Source organism: Canis lupus, chromosome 9 (genome assembly GCF_048164855.1).
Source record: "Canis lupus baileyi chromosome 9, mCanLup2.hap1, whole genome shotgun sequence".
Lineage (NCBI taxonomy): Eukaryota > Metazoa > Chordata > Mammalia > Carnivora > Canidae > Canis > Canis lupus.
This window is the reverse complement of record NC_132846.1, coordinates 28,165,674-28,180,828: the sequence shown is the minus strand read 5'-3', so window position 1 is coordinate 28,180,828 and position 15,155 is coordinate 28,165,674. Positions and strand designations below refer to the sequence as shown.

Here is a 15,155-nt window from a genome sequence, read left to right as displayed (position 1 = left end):
GTTAGTTATAGAGGTTGAACTTGAACTTGAGTTCTTTTATACCACAGTCTAAGAGAATTCTAAGAATAAAAACCTAACAGATGTTGGTAGCTGATTTTGTCTTCTTTGCCTTTTCTTTGTCCCATTAGTTTTCATTCCTCAGGAATTAATTTTTATGGGATCTCTTTTCATTGAATTAGTGCTGATTTGATAGAAAATTTCTATTATGAGACTAACGGTCAAGAGAAAGAGAGAATTCCTTTTTTTTCTTTCTTTGTATCTATTGTACCTTTTTTTTTTAAGATTTTGTTTATTTATTCATAGAGACACAGAGAGAGAGGCAGAGACACAGGCAGAGGGAGAAGCAGGCTCCCTACAGGAAGCCCGACGTGGGACTTGATCCCGGGTCCCCAGGATCACACCCCAGGCTGCAGGTGGCGCCAAACCGCTGCACCACCGGGGCTGTCCCTCTATTGTACCTTTGTAAACTTTTTTTAGCATTTAGATATGGATTCGCTATATTTAGTGTATTTTTTAGTCTCAAAAGACTATGAATTTTGAGATAGAGACCATCTAAGATCAGAGCATAGTACTCAGCAAATATTTGATAAAGGAATGAGTCATTTAAAACTAATCTTCATTTATTCTTTTAGACTCTACCCCTTTGTCTTCAAAAAGCTCACATTTGTGGAGGGCCTAATATATGCCAGGAACAGTTTGTAGAAGTCACCTCATTTAATCCTGCTAAGAACCTTATGAAGGTAGATATTGGTGTACCAGCTGTGTGACCTTGAGCAAATTACTTAACTGCTCTGAGCTAGTTTCCTCATTTGTAAAAATGAGGATGATGACAGTACCTATCTAATAAGGCTATTATGAAATAACATGTTATAATAGTGTCTAAGACCTAATAAGTGACCTAATCCAGAGTCATTTATCTAACAGGTGTGGGGCCAAGGTACATGCTTATATCTACCAGGTTCCACAGCCTGTGATGTTTCTATTATGAAGATGGAAAAATGAATGAAAGTTGGCCATAACCAGCATCATCAGTCATATGGTCTATCTGTGTCCAGAGGATTTAACATTTCTTAATCCAGATTTAATTCACACATGGAAGCTTGAATGAAGTCTTAATTCCTCCTCAAATTCAGGAGAAAGGCCACAAATTGTGAAACTGGATTGTATCTGGAGGAGTCAGATTTTGAACTCAGCTTTTGTTATTAACCAACTCTATAAGACCTTGATCAAGATTTGTAGCTTCTTAGCTAATTTTAAAATACTCAAATGCCAGGATTCTCTATGTAAGGAGTTGCTTAGATTTATCCACAATATGAGATTTTAGAATTACTGAACAAAACTATCTACAGTCTTATTTCTGAGTAAATTTACTGTTTGTAATCCAAGAGGTTTTTTAAATTTCACTTCTGTATTCATGATGGACTTTTGCTTTGTTGTAGAATATATTATATGTCTTGGAATGTAATAGTATGTAATTGGATGAAAATATACCCTTAGCACTTACATTAGTTATATTTAGCATTTTAAAAATTTTATTTAATTTAGTCAGAGAGAGAGAGAGATACATAAGCAGAGGGAGAAGCAGGCTCCATGCATGAAGCCGGATATGGGACTCAATCTCGGGACTCTCTGCGATCACGCCCTGAGCCAAAGGCAGATGCTCAACCACTGAGCCACCCAGGCGTCCCTATATTTAGCCTTTTTAAAAATATATTTAGCATTTTTTAAACTTCAACCTCACGTCTTAACCTTTCTTTTCTTTTTTTTTTCAGGATATTGACAGAATTTTCAGTAACATTTCAGATATACACGAATTGACTGTGAAACTTCTAGGTTTGATTGAAGACACAGTGGAAATGACTGATGAAAGCAGTCCTCATCCCTTAGCTGGCAGCTGTTTTGAAGATTTGGCAGAGGTAAGTTTACAAAGCTACTTTGTAATTCTCATTAAAGTCCTAAATGGTGTATTAAGAAATTTAGTAAGATACTCTTTGTGAAAATTAGAGGACATTGCTGACTGCTATAAAACAATACTTAAGGTTTAACCAGTAGCAAACTAAAATTACATTGTCTATATTTTTAATGACACTTACTTTATGGTGTATTTATGATAATATTTATAGTGAAAGTTGATTGAGTAGTAGCATTTAGGATTTTTTTTAATGCACGCACATTAAGATGAAAGAAAATAAATTTTACTGACCATTAGCTGTTTAACTTTTGTAGATTTTTGTCTTAATTTCCAAAAATTGAAAAGGTTATATTTTAATTTTTTTTCCGCAAAGTGAAAATCATTTTGTCATTTTTTAAAAAAGATTTTATTTATTTATTCATGATAGACACAGAGAGCGAGAGAGGCAAAGACACAGGCAGAGGAAGAAGCAGGCTCCATGCAGGGAACCTGATGCGGGACTCGATCCCGGGACTCTGGGATCACACCCTGGGCCAAAGGCAGGCACCAAACCGTTGAGCCACCTAGCAGTCCCTATTTTGTCTTTTAAGTGATTGTAAAAGTAATATAACTCGTTGTAAAAATATTCAGAAAGATAGAGGCAAATATAAATAAAATGAAAATCACTCAATTTTGCAACAACCAGAGATAACTTATCCTTACAACATATATTATTTAATCCTTAAATATATTTTTCTACTTATAGATATAAACCTGTTTGTTTACCAAAACAGACTATTTTCTCCTGTTCTCAACATATCATGAGAATTCTTCATGTTAATAAATAGACCTCCACACAACTTTTTTAATATATTGAAGTTTAGTTGACCATACAGTGTTATATTAGTTTCAGGTGTGTAACATGGAAATCCAACAATTCAGTGTTCACTGCCATATGTGTAGTTACCTTCTGTCACCATACGACATTGTTACAGTATTATTGATTATATTCCCTATGTTGTGCTTTTCATGTAATTTACTCACTACAAGTTTGTACCTCTAATCCCTTCACCTATTTCATCCACTTCTGCCCCTCCTTCAACAGTTTTTGAAGTCTAAATTAGTCCATGTTATATAGAGACATCATAACATATTTTAACTCCTTACTGTTAATAAACATGTAGGTTGTTTCCATTTTTCGTTATTGTAAATAATATTGCAACAAATATATTTCTTCTGTCTTCATAGTCTAATAATTATTTTAGAATATATTCCTAGAAGTGGCATTGTAGTCTTAAAGATGAGGAAATTTTTAGAACTTTGAAACATTTTGCCATATTTACTTCTAGATAAACGCTAATATATGCTGCTCTTTTTCCCCACCCTTTCACTAACTCAAGGTGTTATTCTATTCATTTTTGCCAGTCTAATGAGAAAAAAAAAGCTTTTATTTTTTAAACTAATCATATTGAACATCTTTGTATTATAATCATTGGCCATTTTTTATTGCTTTTGGAAAACAGACTCTTAAAAGTACTTTCTTCAGTTTTCATGTAAAAGATTTCCTAGTTTTATAATCTTTGCTTATATTTTTAAAAAATATAGATCACTTTTATTACATCCATTTTAGAGACAATGAAAATGATAGTATAGAAGTATAGTATCAGTATACAGTTACTGATACCTAAGCAAAATATTCAGCCTTGATTCTTATCAGCAAGTTTTTGTATCTTAGTGTATTAATCTGTAACCTAGTTGTTTCCTGTTCTTTTAAAGATATCATGGTTCAAAAACAATGTGTTTTCTAATTTTTATTTTGTTTTTTACTGTGATAAAATATATATTACACATTTTGTAAGATTTGCCATTTTAACCATTTTTAAGTTTATAATTCAGTGGCATTAATTAAATTCACAATGTTATATGACCATTACTGCTATTTTTTTCCAAAACTTTTTTATCACCCCAAATAGAAACTCTGCACTCATTAAGTATTAACTCCCTATTCTTCCCTCTCCCTAACACCTGGTAACTTCTAATCTACTTTCTTTATATATGAATTTGCTGGTTCTAGGTACTCGATATAAGTGGAATCATAACAGTATTCTCTTGTTTTTGCTTATTTTACTTAACATGTTTTCAGGGTTCATACATCATAGTATGTATCAGAACTCCATCCATTTCCGTGGCTGAATAATATTCCATTGTATATATATCTATATCACATTTTGCTTATCCATTTATTTGGTGGATGGACACATGGCTATTGTGAATAATGCTGCAGTGAACACTAGCATACAAATATCTGCTTGAGTCTCTCTGTTTTCAATTCTTTGGGGTATATATACAGTGGTAGAATTGCTGGGTCATGGGGCAATTTTTTGTTTAGCTGCCAAACTGTTTTCCATAGGGCTACACCATTTTATATTCCCACTGGCAGTAGATGAGGATTTCAGTTTCTCTATTTCTTCACCAATACTTGTTATTTTCTGAAAAACAATGTATTTTTAAAATATGAAGATGAAACAAGTCCCTTAGTTGTAACTAAACATTGGGGGTATTGATTATTGTCAAATAATAGGAATTTATTTAAATATAAACATTTATGAAATATGGGAAATTTCTGTATTATCATTTTATGTTTATTAATCTTTGCTTTTTCTAATTTTGAAAAGTGTAGAGTGGATAAAACAGTGGTACCAGATTTTGCTTCCTTTGAAATTACCTTAAGTGTAAACTCGTTTCAACCTAGGCTTACCTAGGTTGAAATTTCAAATTCCAACCTTGTTTTACTAATAAATACTCTTCATTTACTGGGAGTAAATGTGCATAAGCATTTTAGTAATTTGATAACTTATGACCACAAATTCAGTGACCTATTTTAAAACCTTAAGACCTTGTCATCTATCACTGAAGGTCATTACTTACACTTTAAAAAATTTCCTACTTATTGTTTGCCTTCTGAAAGTAGAGAACAAAAAGTTGTGAAATTAGTTGAGGAGTTGAATAAAAATCTGCCATTAAGTAATCTGCCATATTAGTAGAAAATATGTTCTTTTAAACCTAACATATTCTCCTTTTTTTAAAAAAAATAGGAGCAAGCATTTGATCCTTATGAAACATTATCACAGGACATTCTTTCTCCAAAATTTAATGAACATTTCAGTAAGCTGATGGCCAGACCTGCAGTGGCTCTACACTTTCAGGTAAACTCAAATTGAATGTTCCTTTTTTTTAATAAAGCAACTAAAATATCTCACCATCTTATCTAGAATTGTAAATTCTAGAATCCTTTCATAAAGCACATGATGAAATAATTTTCCAGTCCTTCAAAATCTGTTCATTGAAGCTTGTATTAGATTATCTTCTGTTTTTTTGAGTTCTTTCAGTCATTCCTTAATGTAGAAATCTTTTATAGAATATTATTGCACATACTAATTGGCTAAAAGAATCTGGCACGTTCTAGATCTGGGATATAGAGATCAATATGCAGAGCTATTTCAGGAGCTAGAACAGAAATCATAAAGAGTGGAGAATATCCTCATTTACTATCCATATTGACTTCTCTACCAGGCCTGGAATTTAAAAGAGATAAATATATTAATGGGGACTATGCAGGTTAGTTAGTTCAGTAATACAGTTAAATGAAATGAAAGAAAGTGGAGAGACAAAATTACATTAACACCCAAAAGTTATGTTGGCATTTATCCTTAACTACTTACTGCTGTGGAAACTTCCTGCATCTCAACTGGCTTTTCTCCCATAGCAAAGGAACATGGTCTTGATTGTCCTAACACAAGCAAATAAATAAAAACTTTCTTCACTCTGTTTCCCCCTTTCATTTTTTCCATTTTTTAGCCAGTTATCTTCATATTACTTTCTACCATTCTTTATCAAACTGCAACCTTCTGTGTTCTGATCAGGATATAACATTAAAAACTGCCCCTGCAAATAAACTTAACTGCCGAGTCCAGTGGATATTTCGATTTCATATTAATGCCTGTGGTATTTGTTCATGCCCTGCTTGTCCTTTTAGCTCTCATGGTACTTTCTCCTAATTTTCATCTTCTTTAGTTTCTTCTTTGTCTCCTTAATTGCAGGTCTTCTCCAATTTCTATTATCAGCCCCTGCTTTTCTGCCCCTCTGTACTCTCCTTGGATAACTTTATCCATACATTCTGCTTTAGCTATTGCATATATGCTGGTGACTTCCTGTTTGTATTTTCATGCCTTAACTCTCTTATGAGCACTGTGTGTGTATATATACTTTCATATAACTAGCTGCCCCTTGAACTAATTCACTTGAATATCCCACAAGCATTTCAAGTGTAACATGTTCTTTTTTTTTTTTTTTTTTTAAGTGTAACATGTTCAAAGCTGAACTTACCGTCTTCTTTCTGCCTTCTTTACTGTGAATTCCCATTATTGTCTTCTACTCTACTCAATAACTTGTCAACTTGGAATAAAAATTATACCTAATTTTCAAAATTTACATCAATGAAGGAATAATTTTCTTAAGCTAAATCTTATATATTCATATAAACCATAAAGTAAATCCTGATTAAATAGGACAATGTATCTATAAGATCTTCACATAATCATTAAAAGCACTAACATTTCTTATTTGATTACTATTTTATTAGAAATTCTTAATATGGGATTTGAATGTGTAGGACCTAATTATTTAACTATTGTTCCAGGCATTTAGTGAAATTTAAAGACTTAGATAAAAACCCTTTTCATGCCAAACTCGTTTGTACTATATTAACTTTAAAAATATCCATTTAGTGTGAGGTGAAGAAGATAATGCTTCATTAAAAAAACAAACTTCTTTAGAAGATACATAGCACACTTTGAGAATGAGCTTTGGAGTGAGAACTTCTGGCTTCAGGCCAATCAGTAATTATGTTTTTCAGAGCAAGTCACTTAACCTTAGAGACTTAGTTTGCTCATTTGTGAAATGATGATGATTATAGTTTTTGTGAATATCAAATGAGAATACACTAAGCACATTTAGCATATATTAAAATACTCAAACATTCACTTGTTTTATTTATAGTTCTTACACTGTAAATACACATCTCATTAGCATTTTAGAATACACTTTAATAGCCATTTCAGTGCCAATTAACAATATAAATGATCTTTGTAGACTTAATTTTAAAGTTTTATCTTGGTTCCAGTTAAAGTATTATATGTAAAATATGCAAAAATATATCTAGAGGGATTCGCATCACTATCTTTAATCAAATGATGAAAGAAATTAATCTTCAGGAAAATGACTGGACATATGGAAACAAGTCCATTGAACAACTTTTTTTTTAGATTTTATTTATTTATTTGAGAGAGAAAGAGAGCATGAGTGGGGATGGGGAGGGGCACCAGGAAAGGGAGAAGCAGACAGCCTGCTGAGCCGAGAGGCTGATGTGGGGTTCAATCCCAGGACTCCAGGATCATGACCCAAGCTGAAGGTAGACACTTAACCAACTGAGTCACCCAGGTGCCCCCATTGAACAAATTATAATTTAACTTCAGTTAACAATTTATAAGGATTATGTGAGTGTTTGCCATTCTTAAAAGAATCCTCACTTTTAAGAAATATCCTATGACAACCCTTCCTTATATATTACTGTTGTGTCTATTTATCTGATGAGAAATACTAGTTTAAATAAGTCAATGTTAATGGCATTTAAAATCAATATGAATGACTTTTAAATCTCTTACACATTCTAGAAAATCATTTATTCTATAGATGATTAGTTTTGAAAACTGGGATGTAACTACCCCTAGATATCACACAAAGGTTTTCCAGGTCATATAAGGGCACAGACAGCTCTTTAAGGAAATCAGTTTCTAGCCTGCTTTCTACCTTGTGTTTGTTTTTGCATTCTCTTTTCCAACTTCTCTTACACATTATGCCTTGCCATATTGAATTTCCCATTATGCATTAATCCAAGGTATAAAAACCTATAGGGTCCCAACCAGGGGGAACAAAAAACTTGCTCTTGAAGGAGAGAGTTCATTGAGTGCAAAGCAAAAGAGTTTTTAAAAGCAGGATGTGGGGTAACTATGTTAAAAATAAAAACTTAGTAGCTAAAATGTCATATCATATCTAAATCTATGTCTTGAGAAACAAAGGATTAAGTGAGATCATTGTTACAAGAGTAAATTTTTTTTTTTAAAGTACCTCATCATTCATTGGACATTGGAATGAAGGAGAGGGTAGGTTTGTGAAGTTCTCATACCTGGGGGTACAATGTTAGAAGCAGTTATAGATTCTTCCAGATGCTTCCTATACTTTAGGCTATGACATTAATGTGTATACTTGAGTTTAAGAATGAAGTTAGACTTTCTGTGGAAGTTGTCTGATCTAGCTCTCTATTTTGACAGTGAAAATTGGCTTTGTCAATGTAATTATGACAGGCATTTTTCATAAATAAGCTAGATCTGAAGTTTAATCATTGTTTGGTGAAACATATTTAAATTACATCTACAATATACAGCATCCCCCAAAATACATCCTTCATAACTATTTAAACTTAAAACATTTCAAATGATGATGTAAAAATATACAAGAGGTTACATAGCTTTCAAAATTCTTTTAGGATATGGGGAAGCCAAAACATTTGAGGAAAAGTTGTATAGGACTACTGTGAAAGTTATTTTGGCTGTATAAAAGAAGTAATGAAATGTATATACCTATCAAATAACTTAAAGGAGGAAAAAGCCCTTCATTTTATGGCACTTTAATTTTCATGTAGAACATGCTTTCCATTATAGTTTTGGTTAAGTCTGTATCATGTATTTTTAAGTTATTCTGTTAGGCATTGTTATTATATATTCTTGATACCAGTGATATACAGTTACATCTTTTTGCTTTGCAGTCCATTGCTGATGGTTTTAAAGAGGCAGTTCGTTATGTCCTTCCACGCCTTATGCTAGTGCCTGTTTATCATTGTTGGCACTATTTTGAATTATTAAAGGTAAGGTGAAGGCTTCCTGAGCCAAAAGTACTTGGATTTATGAGACTTAAGAACTAGTTTTTGATCTGGTCATATTATTTTTAATGCTTTTTATTCATAAATATAAAGTAATTCAAATGTCTACCTTCTTTTCCATGGAAAAAAGCCTGTATTTTCTTCATATTATTTCAGAGTAGTAGATAGAGAAAAGTATGTCTTTATCTGTCATTTCATAATGTAGAATTTCAAAGTATTAATATAGAGTTTACTTTTTTCTTTAATTTTTGGAGGCAACACTGTTTTAACTCTTTATGTAAGTAGTTAATAACTGTTATGCATAGCAGTGGTCTAGATTTCCATCTTGTTTTAACTTATTAAGAAAAGCACTTTTAAGTCTGACTTTTTTTTTTTTTTAAACAATGCAGCATAGTATTCTTCCTCTCTTAGCGAGGACCCAAGCAACATGTAACAAAATATTATGGTAAAACTTGAACCCTTTATACTTACTTACTTATTTAGTAAAGATTTTCTTTGAGAGAAAGAGCACAAGTGCAAGCGAGAGGAAGAGCAGAGGAAGAGGGACAAGCAGATTCTATGCCGAGTGTGGAGTCTGACTTAGTGCTTGGTCTCACAACTCTGTAATCATGATCTGAGCAGAAATCAAGAATTGGATGCTTAACTGACTGAGGCATCTGGATGCCCCATAATTTCAAAATATCTTGCTCAGTAAAACGTTCTTCTACAACTTTTAAAATTGGTTTTTAGAAGCTAGGCATCTTTCCACCTATTTTGTACCTCTCCTTTAGGATACCAAGTTGTTGGTTTTAGACAACTCGTTCAGACTTTTTTCATCTAACTCTTTAGTAATAATATTAAAGTTAGGATAATTCTGTATATTGTAGGCACGCAGGTAAGGAATTCATTTGGTGATTTCTAATGAATAGCTATCAATAATTTTTTTGAAGCCTTATTACCCATAATGTGTGACGCTGAAGCTCACTAGCTTTTGAGCACAAATAGGTGAACAACTGGATTCTGAATATCTATGGAGACTAAAGGATCCATAAAGAACTCATAAAAATGATTGTAGGCTTCATATGAATAATACATTGGCTGTCCCAGATGTATGTTAGGATTTCTAAAATTTTGAGGATGATGTCTAATTGTAAGTCCTATTATTAGTCTTATAATTGCCTTCAAATCTATGCCAACATTTAAAAATCCTGGTTTGACTTTATAATTGAAGCTTATTTTTATCCCTGTCTGGATGATTGGTTTTAAAATCTTCAGTGTTGATCTTAAAACTACTATGTCTGCATCTAAGATCAAGACATTAACTATGATAGCCTAACTCATCCTGAGGCCTTAGCTACTTCGCCACCAATTAAATACTGGACTCTGTGTCCTCTTAATCATAATTGGGACTAGTAGTTGGTCAGCTAATTAAAGAATCATGAGGCACCTGGGTGGCTCAGTTGATTAAGCCTCTGCCTTTGGCTCTGGTTGTGATCCCAACATCCTGGGATTGAGCCCCCTGTCAAGCTCCCTGCACTGAGCAGGAAGCCTGCTTCTCCCTCTCCCTCTCCCTCTTCCTTACCCTCTGATTAATGCTCACACTCTGTCTCTCTTTCTTAAAGAAATAAAATCTTTTTAAAAAATAAAATAAAGAATCAAGGTGACTGGGTGGCTCAGTCGGTTAAGGGACCACTCTTGATTTTGGCTCACATCATGATATCAGGGTCATGGGATTGAACTCCAGGCTCTGCACTAAGTGGAGAGTCTGCTTAAGAAATCCCTCTCCTTTTCCTTCTGACCCTTGCTCACCTCACATGCACATGTTCTCTCTAAAATACATAAATCTTAAAAAATAATCATTAAAAAATATACACTTTATTTTAATAAACACAAAGCCCCTATAGATCGACATTTTTATGTATTTATGTGCTAATCTGTTGACTTAGGGTAAAATCTTTTCTTTGAACATGAATCTTTCTTGCTTACATCACAAAAATTGTCTTCTGTGATTTCTGTTTCCCATTTCTTTTTAGGTGATACATGAATGTAAAGATGTTTGTAAAACCATTTGAGTGCAGAAACCTAGGTTTTTATAATTTTTCCAAATCTTTTATAGTATCTTCCTTATACCTTTTTAATGGAGCTTGCCTTTAAAATTACTTGAGTTTTCATATAAATATCTTTTTTTTTTTTTTAATCTTGTTTAAGAAGAGAGCATGAGCAGGGACCGAGGCAGAGGGAGGGGGGAGAAAGAATCTCAAACAGACTCCACACCTAAGGGTAGACCCCCATGCAGGGCTCAGTTTCACGACCCTGAGATCATGACCTGAGCTGAAATCGAGTCAGTCGCTTAACCAGTTGAGCCACCTAGGCACCCCTATAAATATCTTTTTTTGTACTCCTATTTCTTTGACTTCTATAATGAGTAATTAAATTACATAATTACAATATAAGCCCAACTTGCATAAACATATTTGGGAACATATACAACTGGTTCTCGGTAAGCATGCAATTCAATTAGTGGGATCAGAAGAGCCTAAATATTCTAAAATGTGGTCCAGTTATTAGCATTTATTGTACTATGGGACTCAGTCTTTATGTTATACAGTGGGAATAACTCATAGTAAGAAATGCATTTAACATCATATATATATGTATATATGCACATACACAGAATAAAAACTTTCATGAAATGCTACTTACCATTTCATACAATGTCCACTGTTTATTCTATTCCATTTCTTTCTTTTAAAAAGTAATTGTGATCCTCTAATGGATTATGACATCATTGCAGTTTGAAAAATACTGAAATAAGGACTAATTCTAGACACAAACTAAATGGATTATCACATGGGAAGATGAGAAACTACTTTTTACTCTTAAATTAGTTCTGACTGTGATACTATTGGTTTTTTAAAATATTAATTTGTAGTTGTAAAATATATATAACATGAAACTTAACATCTTAACTGTTTTAAGTATACTGTTCAGTAGTGTTAAATATATTGTTATGCATGCAATGTGACTAAACAATTTGGGTTGCTTCTACTTTTTGACTGCTGTAAATAATGCTGCTATGAATATGGGTATACAAATATCTCCTTGAGAACCTGCTTTCAATTCTTTTGGATATGTACCCAGGAATTGCTGAATCAAATGGTAATTCTATTTTTAATTTTTTGAGGAAACACTGTACTTTTTTCCATAGCACTACACCATTGACATCTCCACCAACAATGCACAAGCATTCCAGTTTCTCTATATCCTCATCAACACTTGTTATTTTATGTATTTTTGGTTTTTGAAAGTAGCCATCCTGCTGGATGTAAAGTTAGATTTCATTGTGGTTTTGTTTTGTATTTCTCTAATGATTAGTGATGGTGAGCATCTTTTCATGTGCTTGTTAATCATTTTGTAAGTTCCTGGGGAAAATATCTATTTAAGTCCTTTGCTATGTTGGGGGGTTGTTTGTGAGGTTTTATCATTTTATATATTCTGGGTATTAATATATTTTCATATATATCAGTTGTAAATATTTTCTTCCATTTCTGTAGATTGCCTTTTTGTGATATTCTTTGGCTCAAGTACTCACCCAAAAGAAATTTCATTTCATGTTAAGCTTACTTTGGATAAGAACCGTAAGAAAGAAGGCTGGACCAATGTAATTTAAGGCTGCCACATTCCTTAGGGAATAGAAAGTACAATCCTGGAGCAGGTTTAAGCCTATTTTAATCTGAAGTATTTGTTCAGTCATATACCAAGAAGGATTTAGTTGTGGACACAGCATTTAAATATTATTCAAGTTTTATTTCCCAGAACCAGAATTTATGATAAACAAGGTAGAAAAATTACTACATAATGAAAAATTATAGCATATTACATGCAGTTTGCTTGAAATTATTTTATAGTACATTGTTGAATTGTTATTCATAGCAATACTTTAAAGTTCATCTTATGGGTAATATATTTTTTGTTTTTTTCAAATTTATCCCTTTTTAAAAGATTTATTTGTTTAGTTTAGAGAGAGAATGAAAGTGAACAAGGGGGATGGGGCAGAGGGAAAGAGAAACTCAAAAAGACTCCACGCTAAGTGCTCAGAGCCCAGCTAAGGGACTTGATCCCACTACTGCGAGATCACGACTAAGAGTTGGGTCCTCAATCGACTGTACCACCAAGCATTCCTCAAATTTAATCCTTCTGAGGCTGATCACAAAGTACTTTCATTTTGTGTTTCTTCCTCAGATAAATTATAGATTTTTTTCTTAATGTATATTTAATCCTTATATAAGAGGAACAAGAAAAAATCAATTCATTTCCTGATTCATAAGTGACTTTATAATATACTTATTACATTTAAATTCCACCATATTCTATATTTATCCTTCTGTTGATAAGAATATATCTGGTCTCTCAGTTGAGAATTGACATATTCAAGGCCTAGTAACTCTTTTTTTTTTAAGATTTATTTATTTATTTGAGACAGTGTGTGGTGGGAAGTGCTGAGGGAAAGAATCTCAAGCAGAATGCCCACTGAATGTGGAGCCCGACACAGGCTCAGTCCCAGGACTCTGAGATCATGACTTGTGCTGAAACTGAGAGTCTGTTGCTTAACTGTCAGAGCTACCCAGGCACTTCTCAAGTAATATTCTTTAACTCTGGTCATTCCTTGGAAATTTAGTCATGAATAGAATAAAAATTGTCTTCTCAAAAGAACCTAATCCTTCTTAATTTAAAGCCTAACAGGAAAACCTATTAATAATTCTAAAGAGGTTCATTGGAAAGGATAAGCCAGTATTTCAATATGAGACAGTTGAGTTTCTTTATGTAATACTTTTACCTTTTACTTTGAGAACCATAGAGAAAAGTTATTAAAATAGTGTAGTGTGCTGCCTACACCTGGATTCACTAATTGAGATTATGTAACATTTGCTTTGTCACTGTTTTGTTCCTATGAGTGTATTATAACGTTAAGAGCTTGATTTTTTTTTTTTTTTAAGATTTTATTTATTTTTTCGTGAGAGAGAGAGGCACAGACATATGCGGAGAAGCAGGCTCTCTCCAGGGAGCCAAATGCAGGACTCAGTTCCAGGACCCCGGGATCACTACCCAAGCCAAAGGCAGACGCTCAACCAATGAGGCACCTTATGCCCTGAGAGCTTGATTCTTAAGGTTAAGCTCAGGTCATGATCTCATGGGCCGTGGGCTTGAGGCTGGCATTAGACTTCATGCTCAGTGGGGAGTCTCCTTGGGATTCTGTCTCTCCCCCTCCCCCTGCTCTCTCTCAAATAAATAAATCTTTTTTTAAAAGGTTGTCATAGTCCCTATTGAAATTAATGTTCTGGCTATTGAAAAAGACTATAAGAAGTATTTTGTTACATAATAAATACTCTTTCAGGGCTGACAATCATTCAAGGATGTCCTGAGGAATAATAATGCATTTTTTTTAGTGGCACATAAAGAAAAGTGATAGGTTTTAATGAGATGAATTTGCCACCAAATTACTAAAATGCTATTTTTATGAAAATGTAGAGAGAGCTTTATTTAAGCACATGTGTTATTTCACATCCAGACTCTACTACCATAGTAATGAATTAGAAACAAATTTATAATTTATTATAATTTACCTTTAGGCACACAGACATCCACAGTAGATACAGCATTTTATAGCAATTCAAGAGAAGCATGGTAAGTATTTCAAGAAGTCTTGCAGAGTTAAGAAAAAACTTACACGAAGTATAAAATCTTGGGCAGGATATACTTATAGACAGATAAGGAGAATGATTATCAGGTAAGCAAGGAATATATTCTTCAGTCAAGTTCATAAGGTACTACACCTATTGCAAGATCACTTCCACTTTATTGCTTATTTAGGTGTATATTGAAAGGGCATTTATTCTCTGACCTCTTTCCTGAAGCACACCAACTTCATTTTATTTCTTAAACTGCTTAATTATCCAGTGTATTTGAACATTGAAGGGGTCCCCTTCTACTCATGGTCACCAGATTTAGGCATAGACCAGTATTTTGCTTAATTACCTGGTTTCATGGTAGAGAGGCAGTGTAGTGTGTGGCAAAACATATGGACTGTGGAGTTAGAATTTCTGGGTTTGAATACAGATTCTGCTGTTCATCTTGGGTAAATTACCTAACCTCTCTGTGCCTTGGTTTCTTCATCTAATAATAGTACCTATTTTATAGAGTTGTAACTAAGATTTAATAGGGTAATGCATACAAGAACATGCACAGAGTAAAAACTCTATAAATGTTTATTGTTACTTGTTTAAACAC

The 15,155-nt window shown here is 33.2% G+C and overlaps 1 protein-coding gene and 1 long non-coding RNA gene across 6 annotated transcripts in view; one reads left to right on the top strand and one right to left on the bottom strand.

The window, feature by feature from the left end:
- SOS2 (SOS Ras/Rho guanine nucleotide exchange factor 2) overlaps positions 1 to 15,155 on the top strand; it is an 80,337-nt gene that overhangs the window by 27,444 nt on the left and 37,738 nt on the right. For 2 of the 3 annotated variants that reach the window (XR_012036572.1, XM_072838494.1), the window contains exons 6-8: positions 1,773 to 1,916; positions 4,987 to 5,097; positions 8,775 to 8,873. Coding sequence is in view for 2 of the 3 variants with exons in the window: in XM_072838494.1 (XP_072694595.1) it covers positions 1,773 to 1,916; positions 4,987 to 5,097; positions 8,775 to 8,873 (354 nt within the window). In the remaining variant the exon portion in view is untranslated. The remainder of the gene's footprint in view (positions 1 to 1,772; positions 1,917 to 4,986; positions 5,098 to 8,774; positions 8,874 to 15,155) is intronic. The other variant, XM_072838495.1, reaches the window with a different exon arrangement.
- The window catches only part of LOC140639936 (uncharacterized), a 103,281-nt gene that overhangs the window by 60,149 nt on the left and 27,977 nt on the right, over positions 1 to 15,155 (bottom strand). For 2 of the 3 annotated variants that reach the window (XR_012036590.1, XR_012036591.1), the window contains exon 3: positions 5,614 to 5,681. This is a non-coding gene — a long non-coding RNA (uncharacterized lncRNA). Of the gene's footprint in view, positions 1 to 4,018; positions 5,467 to 5,613; positions 5,682 to 15,155 lie in introns of those variants that run through there. The other variant, XR_012036589.1, reaches the window with a different exon arrangement.